Source organism: Stegodyphus dumicola, chromosome 4 (genome assembly GCF_044657685.1).
Source record: "Stegodyphus dumicola isolate Sdum_Otavi_A_Nest chromosome 4, ASM4465768v1".
Lineage (NCBI taxonomy): Eukaryota > Metazoa > Arthropoda > Arachnida > Araneae > Eresidae > Stegodyphus > Stegodyphus dumicola.
This window is the reverse complement of record NC_140771.1, coordinates 57,733,104-57,746,139: the sequence shown is the minus strand read 5'-3', so window position 1 is coordinate 57,746,139 and position 13,036 is coordinate 57,733,104. Positions and strand designations below refer to the sequence as shown.

The 13,036-nt window shown below is 31.0% G+C and overlaps 1 protein-coding gene across 1 annotated transcript in view; it reads right to left on the bottom strand.

Moving 5' to 3' along the window:
- LOC118187345 (core histone macro-H2A.1-like) overlaps positions 1 to 13,036 on the bottom strand; it is a 71,897-nt gene that overhangs the window by 18,712 nt on the left and 40,149 nt on the right. The window contains exon 6 of the mRNA XM_035357542.2: positions 531 to 620. Coding sequence (XP_035213433.1) covers positions 531 to 620 — 90 coding nt within the window. The remainder of the gene's footprint in view (positions 1 to 530; positions 621 to 13,036) is intronic.

Sequence of the window (13,036 nt, the reverse complement as noted above, 5' to 3'; positions counted from 1 at the left end):
GCATAATTTGCATCAAAGAATTAGAAGTTTGTCAAAAGTTGAAAGCTTTAAACTAGCATATGTCATCAGAAATGTTCAATCCTCCTCCACAATAATGCTAGATTACATATTTTAAATACGATCCTGGAAAAACTACACAAGTTCACATTCTTCTGTTCTGTCCCCAACTCATCATCAGTTCGTCTGCACTTCCAAGTCATTTTCTAGATGAAAAAAGTAGGAAATGATAAGGGCCTTGTATGAGTCACGGACTTCTACACACATGGGATAAATCTGATTGCCATACTGTGAAAAAAACATATTTGACATGTTGGTGCATGTTCTTACGAAGTATGATGCATAAGGATAAAGTTATTTTGATAGTTCAGAGCCCATGAAAATTTCTTTGGCATCAACTGTATTATTAATAAATCTGCTATGCTTAAAATAAATCATAAACATGTTTAACATTACAAACTCTGTCAATTTAAGCAAGCTATAAAAAATCAAAATTAAATTTGCATATCCACAAAGCACTCATAAACTTTTACCTCCAGCAATGTCTAAAGGTCCATTGGAAGATAAAACATCTTTAACTTCTTGCTGAAATTCTTTACCACCAGCTTTTTCCAAAGCTTGACCTAAGGGAGTACATATCTTAAATCACTGAGATAACATATATTCTAAATAAAATACACATTATAATGGGTTGGTAACACAGAAATGTTGTTTCACACACAGCTTGAATTCAATATGCATCGAAGAATTTTAACCTTCCAGCGCGCGCATACGCACAAAATTTATGACAAATTCAGTTTTTAATGCACATTTTTCGCATATCGAAGCTGAGACATCGGAAGGTCTCTCCTTTCTACCCTTCCCCACATCATGGAATGTGCCAAAAGGAAGGCATTTGAGTTTTTTTTTTTTTTTTTTTTTTTTTTTTTAATGGGCTTTTGTGCTATGTGGCAGCTTTTTCATAAAATTTACGACACGCACGTGGTCGTGTTTTAAAATTCGGAAAATATTTTTTTACTCAAATATTTTGTAATTTTGTGTTATTAATTGCCGCGTATTATTTTATTTTAAATACATTTGGCTCTGTAAATTTTATATCGGTTTTCAAGGTAAAAAAATATGTGCCATCAGCTGATTTTGCTCGGATTCTTCAAGAATTATCTGTTGAAGAAAAGGAAGACAAAGAAACCTTTGGATGGAACAATAGCAATTTCCATTCTTTATTTTCTTTTATTTCTATTTTTTAGAAATAAATAAAAACATTAAAGTTAGTTTAAAGTGCATTTTTGTAACCAGTAAGAAGTAAATTTCCTTCCAGAAGTAAGTAATGCTAAACTTACTTTTTTTCCTACCAAGGTGTTTTCCTTTTTTATTGTCTATACTTGTCTTTGATGAATATTAAAATTAGCTTCGATTTTAAAATATAATTATTAAATAATAAATTTAAAATTTTCTATAATGAAATACATCATTGCTTTTTCCATCTCACCAACATAAGAACTTAAAAATAATTTCCTTATATTTGAATGTGATATCATTTGTATTTTGCAATAATAAGATTAATATTTTATTTCTTAACACATTTATTATCAATATTCACTCATTTCTGTCGTTTTTCGTGCCCAAAACCATAAAATAACGGGATGTCATAAAAAATATGACGCACGCTTGCTTATATAAAATATCCAAGCGTGCATGCTGGAAGGTTAATATTACAACCAAAATATAAAGACCAGCAGAAAAATATGCTTAAATTACATCAGCTCTCTGGAAAGTGTTAATATTTCATTACCAGAGGTTTTTAAAGATGCAACATCTAATAAAGCTTTAACGACTATTTAAAATATTCTGTCAAAATCCATACTTCATCAGTAATCAATAGACTTTTTATATAAACTGCACATACATGATTAATATCTGAATAAAAATTTTATTCACTAACATTTTACTTTTGAGATAAAAGATACTGGTTGACAGAATAATATAAAGGGAAAATCCAAAAAGTATTGCCTTTAAAATAAAAACTTTGCCACAAAACTAGCATAATTAGCTGAAATGCATGTCAAGTAATCATAAAAATGCATTAATTAGGAAAATACTATTTCAGTTTGCAAATTTTTATGAAGGAGGTCAAATACTTAAAAGACCAACCAAGCACCAACTGTCACTATGACTGTTTGAATGGATTAATACAAAACACATTTAAACAATCCAGCTAGCAGTGAAAGTGATAAATAAGAATCAATTCCCATTTACATTGGCAAAAAAAAAATCCAATTCTAAATAACTGATGGCATTTGCTTATGAAAGACTAATTTAATTTTCAGCATTTGATAGCAATAATGTTATTTATTTGTAAACGATTAATTGAGTTTCATTGATTTATATCACTTAAGAATGTTTTGGTTTCCAGATGGTAAGGCTGTGGCAAATGTTTCTTATTTTAGAAATATAAAACTTAAAAAAAATATACAACATATGTCTACACAGCATGGTTATCTTCTTTGGTAAGGAATTTCCAAGATAGAGAACACTGATGTCATTTATGATAAAGAACATCATGGACTTTTTTTAAAATCTATTTATATTAAAATTTGTGAATATTATTATGAAAAGAAAAAACAATCGGGCACATACTATGATAAATTTGTAGAATCGCCATTGAAGCATCTAAGTAAATAATCCAATATTACTATCCCTCATTCCCTTAATTGAAAGTAGATTTAATCTAAAAGAAACTTTCTCCTCATATGACTCTTTATGAGCATTCTGCTATATAGAGCTGCTAACGTTTGTACTATTATGAGATATTTTCCCCTTTCTTATAGCTAAAAATGTTTCTACTTTCTAATTGTTACTTGTGTATCACAGTGTGGTTAATAAGGTAAGAGATTTTTATTCAACTTTAATATTTGGTAATTGTCAGTAAATTGCATTTTGATATTAAACAGATGAACTGCACATTTCTTCAACATTTGATTATGAGACAGAGTGCATGTTTACAGCATAAAACATATTAAGATAAGCTATTATGAATAAAAATAGAAACAGAAAAGAAACTATTCTAAATTATCACTCAATAATCGAAAAACAAATACCAAGCCTGTCTTTCAAAAGCAAAACATACCAATAGTTGTGTATTGCACATTTGAAAAGCAGAAGCAAAAACGGCTACTAGCTGTGATAATAAATAAACAGTTGTAAAATTAAACAATAACAGCTATCAACTATGGAAATACAAAGTAGAAACGATTCTGAAAAAGAAAAATTTATAGGACCTTAATCACAAATGAGACACCAAAAGAAATCATTGCTGCCTGGACAAAATGAGATGAACAAGCACAAGCTACCATAAGTCTACTCATAGATGAAAACCAAATCGTGCATACAAAAAATAAAATAACAGCTAAAGAAATATGGAACAAACTACAGATTCAATAAAGAAAATCTTTCCAGTAAACTTTACCTTCTCAGTGCTGTACATGTTAAAAGTAGAAATTGAATATAAGCTCGAACAAATCAACAAAATGCTTGAGATCATAGATGAACTGCAAGGAAACAACGAAGAAATAAAAGAAAGTCACATTGCTGCACTCTTACTAAGCAGCTTACCAAAATGCTGTGAAAAATCTTATTACAACTTTAGAAGCATACTCATTAGAATATGTAAAAACAAAACTGATTGTGAGGACATCATTTGCGATGCTGAACAGCCATTTGTGAAACTTCTTTTTGCAATTTTTTTTCGCCAGAGCAGCAATATTAAGCCACTCTAAAATCAAAAGAACAGTGACTGATTTTCTTTTTATGAAATTCAATATGTATAAATTGTAAACAAATGTTAATCTTATGGGAGTCAGAGGAGTGCTTACCATTTTCCTACATCAATAAACTTCACTGGTTTACCAAGATTTGATCCAATTCTATTTATTAAGAATAAGAAGAAGAACATACAATGCTTCTGTATGATGGTGAGATGTCATTGACATTCTACACATGTTATAAACAGTTCACCTGTTATTAAATATGTGTTAGAGACAACGTTGTAAGCAACTACTTGTCCACTATAAAGTTCTGTAGTTTTTCTTTTTTTTCCTGAGCTTGAAAGTGGATTGAGTAAAAGTTTTGATTTCGCAGCGTTTCTGTGTTTGCATGGATTATGTTAAGAATTTAGGGTTTCATTATTTTTATTCATCTGAAAAGTATAAAATTTTGAGCATATGTGGTACTGAAATACTTCTGAAATGGGTTAAGTCAACTTTAAAAATTAAAATTTTGTTCTATATTGCAATACGTCTTCGGTAGTAATGTATACAATTAGGCTGATAAATTTATTGAAAACTTTCAGAATGCAACAAATGTGCTAAAAGTAAATGAACTAATAAAAACTAATTTTTACTAAGCAATTTTTAACCGGAAAAACTTCAGCTATAAAAAATAAAATAAAATGAATAAAGATAATTGTACATCCATTAAGCTTAATTCTACTATGGCTGACAAAGACGAAAGTACACAAACTGAAATTAATGCAACAACTGCGACTGTTCCCAGGGTCAGCATTCTTCACCATCTAATAACATTATAGCCTAAGATCTACAGAAACAGACATCAAACTTGCAGAAAGCAGAAATTAATAGGCATAGAAGTTCCAGCCTACAAGAAGACACAGATCGAATTCAAGAAATTGTTCCAAAAATAAGTAACTCAACTGTTATTTACATCAATGCTTTGGCAAGAGAGCTTAAAAGTGCACTCTGCCATGCAAATACCAGGCTTTGAAACAGGAAAACTGAATCTCTGGCCTACCATGACGACTGAAATCAAAGGATCCAGCTGAGTTGTCTATATATTCATGACAATGCATCAGCAACCTATTTTTTAATTAACACCAGAGCAGAAATATCGGTTATTCCACCATCACCATGGGAAAAAAGGACTGTGTCTAAGCTTGAGCTATTTGCAGCTAATGGTATAACAATCAAACCATGTATGATGGTATAACAATCAAAAAATTACTAGAACTGGATTTAGGGCTATATATATCTTCCAACTAGTCTTTTATCATTGTGGATGTCAATAAACCTATCATTGGAACAGACTTTCTCTCACATTTTAATTTGTTAATCAATAGTAAAAATATAAAATTAATTGACGGCACCACCTCATAGACGATTAAAGGTACTTTGTGTGGCAATACTGTCATTCCTAAATTCATTAGTAATACTTTTCAAAAGCAATATAGAGCCAGTCTAAATAAATTTTGTAGCTTACTTAACAAAGAAAATGATAAACTTGAAGAACAAGATGTGCTGCGTTACATTGAAACCAAAGGTAACCCTGTATCCTTTAACGTCAGAAGACTTTCCCAAGAAAAGTTGATTACTGTGGAAAAGGAATTCAATTATATGTTGCTGCAAGAAGATCTCTGCAGACTATCCAAAAACAGCTGGTCAAGTCCATCACACCTCACTTTAAAAAAAATCTGGTTACTGGTAATCCTGCCGTAATTAACATGGCCTTAATGCAAATACTGTACCAGACCATTACCCACTACCATTTCTATGGATTGTACATATATTCTGAGATAAAATGATATTTTCAACCACAGATTTGATAACAGCCTACCAACAGATTCCTGGTTATGAAGCTGATATTCAAAAGACTGCTTTAACACCTTTCGGACTTTGAATTTTCTTATACGACATTTGGCCTATTCAACGATGCATAAACCTTCCAAAGGTTTATGAATTCAATGCTTAGTAGCCTAAACTTTGTATTTTGCTATTTTGACAACATTCTCATTGCCTCTCATGACACTGAATCACACAAGAAACATCTTGAACAAATCTTCCAAAGACTCAATAACTATAAACTTTGCAAAATGCAAATTTGGTCTGAACGAATTTGAATTTTTAGGTTATGAAACATCAACAGAAGGAATCAAACTTCTTCCATCAAAAGTTGATACAATTAAACAATATCCTAAACTAGAATCCTTCACAAACTTGTGCAGATTTTGGGAAATGATGAACTTTTACCCTCCCTTCATGCCAAACAGTGCCAAACTACAACCATTGACAATCTTGTTTAAAGGAGTAAAGAAAAACAGCAAAATACCTTTAATTTGATGCCGAAGATTTACCAAAGATGTGCAGAAGGTTTTCACTGATATTAAAAGCGTACTGTGCAACTCTGCTATATTACTTTGCCCCAACCAGACAGTGCAAATGATCCTAACTGCAGATGCATCTAATTCTGCCATGATCCATCAACTATACAATAATGAAAAACTACCGCTAAGCTTTTTCCCCAATCCCTATTATTAGCACACAGACATTACAGTGCACATGATCGAGAATTACTAGTAATCTATAGAGTGGTAAAGTATTTTAAACATATTCTGGTAGGATGATCATTTACTATCTTCACTGATCATAAACATATCACCTTTGCCTTCCAGCAGAATTTAGATAAAGCTTCTCCAAGACAAGTCCGGCAGTTGAACTACATTGTCAAATTCACTACAGACACCTGCTACATTTCTGGAGAAGAAAATATCGCAGCAGACACGCTGTCAAGAATCAAAACCATTGCTACTCTAGCTCTAATTGATTATATAGTTATTGCAGTCTTTAAGATTCTTAAATTAAATTTCAGTTTCAAAATAGTACAAATTTCTATCCCAGATAGCAATGAGAAAATTTACTGTGATACCTCCAATTTTAACCAGCTATACATTCCTAAAGAATTTAGTGAAATAATATTTTTCTCTATACATAACTTATTCCACCTTGGAATTTGTGCAACAATTAGAGACAAAAAGATTTATTTGGCCTGGCACAAACAAAGACTGTCAGCTATGAACTAGAGCATGCTTGCAATGCTAATGAGCCAAAGTTCACAAACATACCCATGCTCCAGCTGCTGAATTCAAAAGTTCCCCATCAACATTCCAAGCATCTTAACATCAATATTGTTGGCCAGTTACCATCTTGAAATGGTTTTAGGCGTACTTTACTGTGGAGTAGAAATACGACTGCTATACTCATTGCTTTCCAAATTTGACGTTTGCCTTCATGTGTTTAATGCTCATACCAGTTCTTACCATGATTTTCATTATGCGTGTCTGTTGTGCATTACACGAGTCAGGCCTTTCAGATCGTCGCATTTTCCTATAAATGTGCCAAATGCAAGGACTCTTGTTAGAGAATTAGGACTTGATCAGAATGCGAAAGATCACTTATTTCGGAGACTCAATGAGATTGCTAGGCTTAAAAGAAGTCTTTTTGCAAGTTACCCACAGAACTGACATATGTGCGTAAGGACAGAATAAAAGATTCTTTTCCCCCCAAAAAATTATAAAACCGATTTAAAATGAATTCTGAAGAGAATTTTTCGTGGCATCTGTACGTACGTACGTATCTCATGTAACTAAAAAACGAGTAGCCTCAGAACTTTGAAATTTCATATATAGGACTGCTATAACATGTAGATGTGTACCTCGTATTTTGGTTGTAATCGGCTGCACCAAAAGTATATAAATATATATATCCACTCTATTACTCGGCTCAGTGAGCTCAGTTTTTTTATTCTGATACATTTGTAAATTGTGCATTTTTTGGTTTAAAAATGATTGAATTATGTTGTTTTGGTTAAGATTTTTATGCCTTTAGTTAATCTTCATGCAATAATTGTAGAATTATCAACAATTTAAAAGTTTTTTAAGTGTGGCTAAGCCTAATTTTTTATTACCCTGGCAGTCATGTTTGTTTACATTTGAAACTTAGTAGAATAGTGGATTAGTTGCTAATCTAGAGAAACTAAGCTTCGCAACAACAAAGTAATGTCTTCTTTTATTATTGGGAATTAAATTATGCTTATTCAATCTGGAATTATTATTTAAGTTATTAGTTTGTTTTTGCACAAAAAGTGTAATTTTAATTGTAAAAATTGTTTTTCTAATTGCTTCAACTGCACTCGGTGGTTTATGGTTTTTTATATCTTTCAAATTTTAATGAAAATATTTTGAATTTTTGCCTTGCCGCAAAGTCAGAACTGAATTAATTAGTAGCGCATGCACATTAGGTAAGCGGTGCTGAATCGTCTGTGAAAAACTGTTTCTTTTTTATATGTTTAATTTCTTTTATACATCATTTTAGATTTATTATAGTATTTGAATAAAACTTGTCATAATTCTTCAGATGATATAATTTTTGTACACTCTGAGTTATAAAATGAATGAGAATTAATGCTGTTAAGTGAACCACTAAAGTGTCGCTATGGTAAATAAATACAGTCAAAAGTCGTTAATCCGGACTCATCGGGACTTCGCCGATTCCAGATTATAGATCATCAGTTTAAATCTCGTAAGATGGCATGCAGAAATTCTAAAATTAAAAATATGAAACCGTAATTTATTAAATAAAGAACAATTATGATCTAAAGGGTATCAAAATTTACAAAAAAAAAAAAAAAAAAAAAAAGCTTAATATTTATTTGTTTACTTTATGAAACATTTCTTTCAATGTAAGTTGTTTAAGTTGCTTCATTTTATGTGATAATACTTTCTCTTTAATTCTATAAACAGACATAATTTCTTGTTCAGTTACAAAGTTCCACTGTTCAAGTCCCGTTAATTGCTGTGCTGAGAATACCGACTAACTTGTCAATCGAAATTTTTTTGTTTTCACTAACCTCTCTGTCACATTCTTCATGTCTTTATCCATTTTTTGCAGCAATTCCACTTTTTGTTTGTTGGACATCGAAACATACTTTCGTTTTGTAGATCCTTGGGAAGTTCCAGCATCAGAAATTCTATTTGACATAATTGAAAGTTCAAGTTTACTTTTATAAAATTGCTCTTACAGTCTGCAAAAAATAATAAGCGGGATCCAATTTGAAGATTAAGGAACAACGCAATCATTAACATTAACTGAAATAGATAATTAGATAATTTTAGCTTACACCGTCCGTTATACATTAAACGCGCAGGCGAAAACGTATTCTGCACTTGCGCACACGCATATGCGCAGTAGTCAAGGTCTTACGCGCACGCGTAAAACGCCTGTGCGCATGTGCCAACGCGACGCATGCGCAGAAAGTTTTTAGCTTGAGGTCCGGATTATAGATCATTCCGGATTATGGGTGTCCGAATTAACGACTTTTGACTGTATAGTATAGTGAACTTTTAAAAGTGCATTTATTGTATTGTGGTTTATGTGCTATCGACGAAGAAGATTTAATTCAAAATTCATTAATTGTTCATTCAATATGCTTAAATGAAATGCAGGAAAATTGTTTACAATTTAATATTCTGTACAAGGAAGTCATGTGGTGTACACATCAGATTTTTTCATGTTATGATTGTTTACTTTTCTCTCATGTAATCTTTTACTCTCAGGTCTCGACTACATCATGACAATTGGCAAAATATTCGTAACCAACACAAGCTACGTCCATTATAATAACGGAACTTGGAACTGCCTTCCAGTCTTGCAGAATTCTTTGCTCCTGATGAAGAGGGACCTGTACCTGTTTCCCCTCAAAATCGACTCAGATCTTGACTTAAGTCAAACTCAAGGTTGCTGTATTAATAATTTTATTATCATTTCAGCATCATTATGTTTGTTGAAGCAAGGAATAAAAAATGCAGAATGCTTTCACCGGGATCTCAACTCTAGATCTCCTGACTGCTAGCTTGACATGCTTCCAAATATACCATGAAGGCATGCAGTAGGGAGAGAGAAGATATCTTACAATACTACCATTAAGACTATTGCAAGGGGAGGGGGAGAAAATACTTAACAGTGCTATCATCAAGACTAATTTATAATTTCCTATAAAATTTTTGAGTGAAAGCGTTAAAGAAGCTGTTCAAGTCAACATCTTTTGAAGCATACACATGATGTAAACCAAACATTATTCACCTTAAAAGATTTGAATGGGAAGCATATTTCATGTAAAATAGGAAAAATATTTGATGGATTTTCAATTTTTGAAAAATTCAAAAAGTAAAAGATGTGAAATTCGAAAAGTAAAAACAAAGATCGGTTTTATTAAGGAGAAATTAAAAAAAAAAAAAAAAAAAAAAAAAAAAAAAAAAAAAAAAAAAAATTATTTTTTAAAGGGAACAAACTAACTATATAAAAAAAAATCAGGAATAGCATAGAAGAATTTTTTGGAATATAATGATATAACAGGTCAAGAATCTGAGGTAATTTTACCGCCAAAGTCATATGTTAAAAATGATGAAAACAGTTTGCTGCAAATGCCAACATCTGATTCCCTTCAAGAAACTGCAGAACCCAGAAATTACATTTGTGTATCAGTCATAAGACTCGTCAAGTAAATCAATTTAATGCCAATTATGGAGAAGTGTGACATCACAACACACTCATGACATCTAAGTTTTCTTTTTAATGAAAAATTATATAAATTCACTGTTACTGCTATATTTTTCCCTAGCATTTTTTTTGGGGGGGAAAGAGTTTGAGGGCAGTAGAATCGCATTTGTGATTGAGCTTTGGTCCAGTAATGACACTTTCAACCTTTAGAATACTGTTATTGACTGCAGTTTACAAAACCTACAAAATAATTTTTTTTGATGTAAAACTTGCATATTTAAATGGACATTTAGAGAAATTAAGTTATATGGAATTTTATCTTAAGTCTTAACAAATTAGATATGGATTATCACAGTCAGGAAGATGCTGGTATGAAGAATTATGTAAAGTAATTTGAAAAAAGAATATAATAAGATTAAAATCAGATCCATGCATTTGTATTTATAAACATTTGCTTAAACATCTTATGATAATAATATACATTAACAACTTAATGGTTATTAGAAATTCAAATTCTGAAACAGATGACTTCATCTCTTAACTTTCTAAATTATGTAAAGTCACTGAAATGAACTTGTGGAATGAAAGCATATCTTTTAAGATTCTAGGAATACTGATTGAAATTTTTGATGAAATTTTTTAATCTTCTATACCAGGATCTAAAATAAAATGTTAGGAAGCATTAGGTTCATTGATGTACTTATCGACAGGCATAAGAACAGATCTTGTTTTTTCTGTTTGAAAAATAAAAATAATAATAATAATAAATAAATAAATAAAGTTTTGTTTGAAAAAAGTTATCACTGCATAATAAAGATCTTCCAAAGAAACAATAGAAAACAGTGATGAGGATATTTAGATACATTATAGGAACACAAAATGCATATCTAATATAAGTTCAGACAACAGAAAATTAAATACTATTTCAGATGAAAGCTGGTTGTATACTACTGAAGATAGAAAATCATTTGGAGGTTATTTTATTAAATTAGGTAAACATTTTATAAATTAACAATGCAACCAACAAAGAATAGTTGCTCAGTGTATAATGGAAATTGAACCTCTGGTACTCAGTGAACGTACATGTGAAATCAGTTGGTACATCATTTACTTGAAAAATTATAACAAAAAGATTTAATCGACAAACCTGTAGAAACTAAAATTGACAATCACACATTGATAGTGTAATGATCCTCAGTTTTGATGAAACATCAGGTTTAAATTAGAGGATTTCCTGTTCCCATGGCAACATAACCTGAGTGTTCGTTAAATGGCCGGAAAGTAATCAAGAGAAAAAACTCATTAAGGATACCTCCTTGGGTAGTTTTCTTGTGACACAAATGAAAAAGGAAAGGAGGGAGCTTTTGTCCGAGAAATGCCATAGGTCTAAGTCACATCATGCGACTGTCTGATCTGCATCATGTGGAAGCTGTGTCTTTCTTTTCTGTAACTGTGCTGATGCTTCAGCTTTTATTTAACCAAGAAATCTTTGTTTAAGTTTAAAAAAAAATATTAAAAAGAGCACTGGTCTGATTATTTTCCATCTCGGAAGCTCTCCTACATTACAATAGAAAGGATAAAAAACCCAAATCCAAATAGTGGCTAATGACACATTAATCAAAGATATTTTAGAGAAAAAGATGAATATGAAATGAAGCAGATCATCCCTCATTTTGTGTATTTTCAAAATCAAGAAGCAGTCATTTAACCAAGCATCCACCTGCTATAAAACTGAGAGGTAAACTCTTAAAAGATGGACATAACTGATGGATTAAAATTAAATCTTTATCAAAAAATGATCATATTTGTTTATAAAAGACTAATTTAGTTTTCAATTTTGCCAACACTGATGTAATTAATTATAAAAGATTGAGTTCCCTGGATTTGGCATCAACCGAGAATGTTATGTTTTGAGATGTTGTGCATGATGAATGATCTTTAATAAAGTTGTTTTATGTATTTCTCCTTAATGTTTATTTTAGAAATATCTGGCTTTTAAAAATAAAAAAAGTTTAGAAAACATTCAACAATAACATAAGCAGAAAATACATATACTGTTTTAAATTGGACAATTTGGCCCATTAAAAGCAGTGTATTTTCCTAATTTCAAAAAGTAAATTAAAAATCTTTAGTACTGTAACTTTCTGTAAAATTAGCAAGTTGCCAGTGAAAATAAAGATCTGCTATAAGACCATCAACAGCTGTTAGAAGTGAGAATTTGTCACACTGCAGGGAATTAAAGTATAATAAAAGTAACATGATGCAAAAATGGGATTAGTCAACTACAAATATTTCTAATGCCAAAAAAATTGTAAAATAGGTGAATCACAATTTACTGAAGTGAACAGATTCATTGGTCCAGTCTTCAGTTCTGCATCGTTGTGAAAGAAATCATTACTTTATGGAATTGTAATTACAAAGAAAAATGGATTATCTATAACAATTCTTCAACCTTATCAATGATAATCATCAGAAAAGTTATCCAAAAACATTTAAATGTATGGTCTTCATTACAAGGTCTTAACTGCTAACCTTGAGAATAATTTTGACATAGTATTAAATCAATTTATACAAGTAATCCAGCGATTCTACATCTACATATCATGGTTTAACAATAATAATTACTGGATGAACCAAATTACTGCAACAGTTCAGCATAAGTAAATTGTAAGGGACTACTTCTAATCCAATAATGC